Below are 8,103 nucleotides of genomic sequence, written 5' to 3'. Positions count from 1 at the left end.
AAGGCATGCAGGTGGTGTACAGAGCTTTAAACTCTTGTTTCAGCACTTTGAACAGCACCACAAGGCCTTGGAAACATGTCAGTAGCTGTTTAAGGACCAAGGACAGCGTCTAAGTGCTAATGTGACCAAAATTGGTGTTTTTAATGGCCTTTAACTCAATTGTTGTTCTTATATTTATTATATATCTATAAATAAAAATCAGTTTGAAAGGGATTTTCTGGCCACTGTCTTTTCATGGATTTCACAACCCCAACTACATTCCCAACCACCACCTTCATTTTCTTGTCCTGGAGAGGTGACAGCTTGGTCCATTTAGCCCATGCAAACAGCTTGCTGAATTGCATCAAAGAAGACTCAGATGCCAGAGCCAGAATGACAGACGGCTTGGAGGAGAAGGGAGGAATGAAGGGAGATAAAACCTCTTTCAAATTGTCCTCAAAATAACAGTATGTCCTCAAAAGAACAAACAGAGCACTCCAAACTCTCCCTGGTCTCAAATGAAATGTTGGTCCAACTTAGTTTATTGGCAACATCTTTTTTCATACATTTATCAGTTGAGAAAATTCTACAAAAACCATGGCCGTTTTTTTACCAAGGAATCCCATTTGAGCCGACTTTTATTGTTAGATTTGGCTTGGTACAGGGTTACATAACTGTCTGTGCTGTCAGGTGTGGGATGAAAGTAGGGACAATGGAACTATCGATTAAAAATAATCATCTGTATACACTAGCCAACAGATACTGCTGGGAGGATCCCCTGAAGTCTTTCCCCTGAAGAGACCAAAAGTGGCCACTGAATCATTTATTGGTAATCAGTTTCTCACCTTTAGCGTACTGTAATCCACATTAATTTACAATTCCCCGCTTATGGAAAAGCCTTCTGCTTGGCCTGGTGTGTTTAAGTAAACAGTGAATGGGGGGATTGCACTGTAGTGTTGGTGCTTGTGACATTTGGCGACCATGTCAGGAAACAGTGAGCGGGATCTCCTCAAGGGCCCATGTCCACAGTGTGCGTCTAACATCATCGGTGACCAGTATTTTAAAACATATTACTGATTAATACATAAAGAAAGGAACAATTATAAGACCTAGATCACCAAAGCGTAGTCTAGAAGTATTTTAGCCTTTCGACCAGATGACATGTTTCGCTGGACGTAGTTTCTTTATAACAATTATACGATTCAATTTAGAGTCACCCGGCTATAGGTAAGGCCAGCTGCCGTACCTTACCATACCCAACTGACACCCATACTCCATCGTGCGCTATGGGTAGTGGGTTGGAGTGGGGGAGGCTCCGGGGAGGCGGCGTGCGTCGTGCGCTGCAAGGCTTGGCCACGGATCTGCGCGCGGCGCTCGGTTCCTGTCAGACTGATCAGATGTTCAGTGCGCGGCTCAACCCGACGGCTGACTGAACGCAGGAGCGCCGGAGAAACGCTCCGCTCGTCGGGGTTATTCGTTTCCAAGGCTGATCTCCAGGGGAATATACAGCCTCCGGACCGACTGCGTGTTGGATCACGTCCCCCTGGGGGGTCGAGGGAGGAAAGAAATATAACAGAAGGAGGGATAGGGAGAGAGAGAGTGCTAGAGAGAGAAGACACGCTGGACTTGCTGTAGCTCTGCGGGGCTTGCTGCCTCTCTCTGGTTTGGGGAGCCTCGGGGGCGATGCTGCTGGGCGGGGATGCTGCACGGTTTCTGGCCGATGGCGGAGAAGATGCGAGCCGCTGCTACACACCCGCACCGCCGCCGTCGTATTTCCCGAACAAGAATTGATGATAGTGATGATGCTGCCTCCCCCAGTGGTCTTTTTCTGCTCCTCCGGATCCTACTCGTCCTGGATTCTTCTCCCAACCTTGGATTATAGATGATTGTTGTGGACATTATTTTTCTTTTAACTTCATCAACTCTTTTTTTCCGGGGGGAAGTGTGGGAAGACATAAATTAGTAGATTGAGGACCGGTGTATTTTCGTCTCCAAGTGCGCGCAATCACGCCCAAAATCAGTGACCGACGCCTTGGTGAGGAGGAGGGGGAGGAGGACGAGGAGGAGGGGGGATGCCGCACCGTCCATCACCAAATATCAACAAATGTCACCAGGCTCGGATTTTGGGGAAGCCCCCCTCAGTTGGCGTTTGCGTGTAACCCGAGTGGCGTGGTGGCAGTGAGAGGTGGCAGCAGGGATATCTACCGTGCCACATCAAACATTGCAGATAAATGGCACAAGAATAAATGAATTATTGAAGATTGTACTTATCTATTTCTATTTTTATCTCGCGAAAAAAGGGGACTTGGGGAGGGGAAAAAAGACAACTGCAGATCCTGTCAAGATGCACTAGACTGTTGAGAGGGAAAAAAGACGCAGTCTCCAGCAAGGGTAGCCTACTTAGTGATGATTGCAATATGTATTTAAACGCACAGCTATGCATCCTTCTCGCATGTATTTAAGGTGATCGATTTGTTTGCCTATTGAATTGCAAGATCCGGCTCACTCTTGGAGAGGTTTTTCCCAACCAAAAAAATAATAAAAACTGGATGCCTTGCTTTTTCGACGGAGAGAAAACGCCGATGCTCTGACAAGATATCTAACATTTTTGACAGTTTTCTCACCCGCCAATAAAACCAACTGTGTTTTTTTTTCCGTCAGAGAACTGATTTGCCAGAAATTACATAAACGCATCGCTCTATTTGCCATTCATATTCCAAACACACGATCAGAGACACTGTGCGTTTTCCCTCTCCCTTCCTCTCCCTCCCCTCTCCTCTCCTCCTCCTCCTTTCCTCCCTCCCTCCCTCTCCACACACAAATGGAGGTATCTTCTCGGCGCTGAAGATCTGGGAAGGAGACACAGATAGATAGAAGGAGAAACAGACAGAGATAAGCCAGAGAAGGAACCGAATCCAACTCTATTCTGCATGTGTGTTTGGAGCCGAAGCTGATGGGGTGGTGGCATGTGGAGGTGTCACTCTAAGGTTCCCCCCCGGCTCCTTCCTAACCTCTGGCGTTTGGTGTCTGCAGAATGGCGCGTTTTGGAGACGAGCTACCCAACAGGTATGGAGGAGGAGGAGGAGGTGGTGGTGGCGGTGGTGGCGGGGGTGCCGGCGGACAAGGGGGGCCCGGCCGTGGCGGCAGCAGGCAAGGGGGGCCCCCCGGGGGACAGCGGATGTACAAGCAGTCGATGGCCCAGAGAGCCCGGACCATGGCCCTGTACAACCCCATACCCGTCCGGCAGAGCTGCCTAACGGTCAACCGCTCCCTCTTCCTCTTCAGCGAAGACAACCTGGTGAGGAAATACGCCAAAAAGATCACCGAATGGCCATATCCTTTCATAAGCATTGCCGAGCAGCCTGCCAAGGTACTGGGGTTGTTGTGTGGTGTGTTTGCTGGTGTGGTTGGCGAGGTGTGGCCTAGTGTGGTAAGAGTGGTTTGGTGCTGAAATAGCCAGCACCTGCAGGATGAAAGTTGTGGTTGTTGTGGTGATTTCCAGTGTGGAGTGGTGTGTTTTTTATTTTATTTTAGTTTTTGGCATTTAGTGATGTTTTTTAATTGTCTTCTTTTTTACACTAATGTGTTTTGCAGTGTTGCTTTGCAGTGAGATGTTACATGATGACATGATGTGTGCCTCTGAAGTGTTGTATGGCTTTTTGCAGTGTGCTGTTGATTGATACATGACACAACACATGATTTCACTTCACTCTCACTGCTGTGTCAAACACCGATGGCCTCAGGCTCATCTGATAAAGCTGCTATTGATGGAATAAAAGATGATGTTGATAAGGAGGGTTGTCATGAAACCAGCCATCACAATCATGTTAATGCTGCTGGTGATTAAGATGCATCTTGAATACAGCGTTTAGCTAGAACCTGTTAGTGACCTGTGTGTGTGTGTGTGTGTGTGTTTTGGGGCAATAGTTGTAGTCAGAGCTGAGTGCTGATGTCAGCGTTATGAAGGCTTAAGCACCATGCCACCAGAAGGGAGAGGAAATGACTCTCTCCCTCTCTAATTACTACTGACCATATATGGGCGGCCTGTGGCTTGTCCTGCAGGAAGGCAGTGGAAAAAGCTGTAATTGTCAGGACAGGTCAGTCTATTGCTATTAGAACCTGGAATACTTTTATCTCTTTCGGGCTCAAGTCTATTACTTCTTGGTTACAAGAAGAAAACCTGCTAAATCCGATGTGCTGTGTGTTAATGTGTTTTGTTGCTTGGTGATGTAGTTTTAAGTTATTAGATGGTCAGTAAAAAGATGAACCGAGGGGCGCAATCATTACACCATTAGCATCTTAGACCCGTATACCACCAGAATACCCGAGAGGGCATAGTTTTCAGATTCAAGAGGATAACTGGCCATATGTAGACAATGTGACATCACAATAAGGTATTTTCAGTCGCTGCAATCAAGCTTTAAATTTAAACTGATTAACAGATTAACTTGCTTTAGGGCCACACATCAAATATAAGCTGTAAACAAAGCAGACCCCACATTAGAGCTGAAATATCTGTGGCTCAGGAGGTAGAGCGGGTTGGCGGGTTGGCCGTTAATCGGAAGGTCGGCGGTTCAATCCCGGGTCCCCAAGGCTGCATGTCGAAGTGTCCTTGGGCAAGATACTGAACCCCGAATCGTGTATGTGTAATGTGTGTGTCTGTTAGTTTCTGTTTGAGCACTTAGGCTCAGTGACTGAATGTGAGTGAATAGTGAATGCAGATGTAGTGTGAAAGCGCTTTGAGTGGTCGAAAAGACTAGAAAGGTGCTATACAAATAGTGAGCATTTACATTCTTGCTGGTTGAGTAATTGATTAATCAACTAATTACATTTTACAAACAATACATTTTTTTAGGGATAGTGCACAGAGACAGATCATGGGAACATGCAGGAAGAGAAGTAGGGGGTCTTCAAACTACAGACAAAGGCCCCTCTACAAGATGCGCTGCAAAATGATATAATAATTAAGGACCTATTTTAAAATGTGGTTTCAGTTGAATGTGTGCTGAAATGATGGATATTCCTGAACAAATGTGCAATTAATGAAATTGCCACAAGTCAACTGGGGCTGTTAGAACCTCTAGAGGTCTGAGTCACAGGCGCAGTTGCTCACTTTGTTGGTAGTACAGCTTTGCCTGAAGATCAAGTTGGTGCACCTGTCATTCTACCATTTTGGACCAGTGTCTGTCAATCACAATGGGAGAAATGGGAGAAATCTAGGGCTGGACGATATGGCCAAAAATGTTATCACGATAAAAAGTTTCATATCTTTCGATATCGATATCGATCGATATCTATCGAAGTATCAAATCTTCATTTCTTTCGAGTTTAAAGGCTGATCTTTGCTCCTGAGTGAAAGTTGAAGAAACTAATTAATTAATTGTGGTTTAAACTCTTCTTTTTGGTCAACACTTGAGGCCAAACAGTGTATCACTTCACAAATCTGAGGTAGAACATTCAAAACAATTATGATAAAGTCTTTGTTAACAAATATGCAGTAAAATTAAGTAAAAGCTTTTTTTCCTCAAAGTACAAAGACAAACTGCATCAGCTGATCTCAAGTGTTTGATACTGTTTATCAGTAGGTGTTAAGCCATGTAACGCCTTAAATGATGTGAGAATCAGGTTGGTCATATGATCCTGTAGTTGTGTATGTGCCTGTGTAAGTGTGCGTTTGTGGTAATGGTGGTGTGTGTTTATATGTTATAAAAAATTCATAGTGATATTCTCCCACAGAATAACAAAATAACTTTAATGACTACATCAGATCTTTATGTGCTTGAATCAGAAATGAACAAAATAATATGCATCACTGAATAACCAGACTGGCCTTCCTCTTTCAATTATTTTCCCTGAGGTATTTTATTTACTGCAGTATTCACTTATTTACCTTTATATGTATACTATCATATAGTATGAGACTTGTACAGTACAGGTGTCATCTACATAGTGTGGCCCTATACAATGCAACTTTACATGACTAGAATATACAGTTACATTTTCCATAGAGACAATTAATATAGAAAACAGATTGAGATCTCACAATCCACTTAAGTCAATAAAGAGCATTTTATTCTAAAATTTGATGTAAGGAATCCAAATGTTACCTATTCACACCAACTGAAAAACCTTTTGAGACCAGTGCATGTTTGAAAAAGAGGCTTTATTGGACGAGAGGGACTGCTGTGTTTTGGCAGAGAGCCTCCATGAAGGGTAATCTTTCTGCCAAAATGTTTTGACTTTTTTGCAGAAATAAAAACACTTTTAGGAATTCCATCAGCTTACTGAGCTGAGTTTGTTCTCTCCTTGCAACTTTCTTTTTTCAGTGTGTATACGTTGCTTTCATGGTGAACATGCTTTTATTTTTGATTCAATATTTAGAAATGTACATTGCTGAGGAGGATTATGTTTAGTGGTAATTTTGTGAGACTATGAATGTGTGAATCAAAATGTTATATTTATTGTTTTGCAGTTGATTGATCTAAAATTTAAATGAAATTAAATGTAGTCATACCCAACCTACTGTATGATGAACTTATACAGGCTAAATAGAAATATAAACTGTTATTGGAACATAAATATACATGCATATAATGTTGCGAAATAAAATCAGATGCAATTAAAAATAAACCAATCACAAAAACATTTACGCCTACAAATTAAGAACTAATGTTAATGCTGTTGTCCACTTAGCAAGGCTGCTGACAATATAATAAGCCTACTTTATAACGACAAAACAATGTGTGAAAATAATCGAACGATCTTCCTTGTTACTCATCTCATCAAGAAACATGATGTCATGAATCTACTAGTCATTAAATTATCACTTCTTCAACAAATGTGAATTACAGAGAAAACCTGAAGTAGAAAGCGTCAAAAGTTAGCCTTTAATTAGTTAAACTATGATGACATAATGAAAACCTACACCACCTACAGATAGTTTTCTATTGTCTCAACCAAAAGGTGTTGTTTTTATTTTACTGGCAATGTTTTGTTTCAACCCAGGAAGTGTGATGCTCTTATGCGTCATTAGGGAGAAGTTTGTTGGATGCATGGTCGTACAAAATGCAGGATTTGGATTTAGATGGCTTTGGCCTCCTGCTTTAGCATTATCTTCACCTGGTAAAACAATTGGTAAGCACTAGAGCCAGACCGATATGGGATTTTAAAGACTAATTAAATTTGAGGATTTTAAAATCTGATATTCCGATGTATTGGCAGATACACATTTGTTTGCTTCTTTTTATAAAAACTTCCATAGATTATCCGAAGTTATGAGACCTCACCAAGATAACATGACACAATGAAGTCTAAAATGAATTATTGTTATTATTGTTATTGTTAATTTATATTATTATATTTATTATTAATATTGTTAATAATACTTTGAACAAAGCTGATAAATGTCAGATGATTTTTGTGTTTTGTGATGCATTTGTGAAACTGCAATAGGGAAACTATGCAACGGCAACACCCATAACATAATTGAAAGAGCCGTCTCTCCATTTCTTTTTTAAAGAGGTGGTATTAAGCTTTTTGCCTTTTACCCTCTCCTTTATTGAGTTGGAAATCTTTTTTGTGCATATAATAGGTTTGCATAGTGAAAAAGCCCAAAGTCCATCACCCATCTCCCACAGAAAACACTGCTCTGAACTGCCTGAAAACAGCTCGTTTCCCAAAATGCACGTCATAGAACGCTCGCCAAGCGGCTAGTCCAACACACCCTCTCCTCTCCCTTCCAAACACTAGCTACCCTCCAGGCAGTCAATGGACATAAAGTTGTTACTGTGATGTAGAGACAGAGCTCAGTTAAAACTTTATGGATGAAAGATACAGTTGTTACAGATTAATAACTCACCACTCTGAAACTCTTGCTCCGGTCTATGTTGCCAAGCTGGTCGACAACAAACATATACAGCTGAACCGAAGCCATGTTTACTGGCCTCTCGCTGACCTGCCCTTCTCTGCTTCTGATTGGCTCGTAGTCCTTAACTTGGAACTGCGCATGTACAACTAATAATAATAATAATAATCTTTATTTGTAGAGCACTTTTCAAAAACAAGTTACAAAGTGCTTTAACAAGTGTAAAGACAATAATACCCAAGAGACAATAATACAAAAAC

General features: G+C 42.1%; 1 protein-coding gene across 20 annotated transcripts in view; it reads left to right on the top strand.

Annotated features, from left to right (window-relative positions):
- The first annotated feature begins 1,356 nt into the window (after positions 1 to 1,356).
- cacna1ab (calcium channel, voltage-dependent, P/Q type, alpha 1A subunit, b) overlaps positions 1,357 to 8,103 on the top strand; it is a 142,769-nt gene continuing 136,022 nt past the window's right edge. For 16 of the 20 annotated variants that reach the window (XM_038712732.1, XM_038712728.1, XM_038712726.1 and 13 more), the window contains exon 1: positions 3,014 to 3,312. In XM_038712732.1, the coding sequence (XP_038568660.1) occupies positions 3,014 to 3,312 (299 nt within the window). Of the gene's footprint in view, positions 3,313 to 8,103 lie in introns of all 20 variants that reach the window. The other 4 variants (XM_038712740.1, XM_038712738.1, XM_038712737.1 and 1 more) reach the window with 1 other exon arrangement.

This window comes from Micropterus salmoides, unplaced genomic scaffold (assembly GCF_014851395.1).
Source record: "Micropterus salmoides isolate LMB-PRFRI ecotype aquatic unplaced genomic scaffold, ASM1485139v1 Ms_hic_scaffold_12, whole genome shotgun sequence".
NCBI lineage: Eukaryota > Metazoa > Chordata > Actinopteri > Centrarchiformes > Centrarchidae > Micropterus > Micropterus salmoides.
Note: the sequence above shows the minus strand (reverse complement) of the source record. Positions and strands in the feature narration are given on the sequence as shown.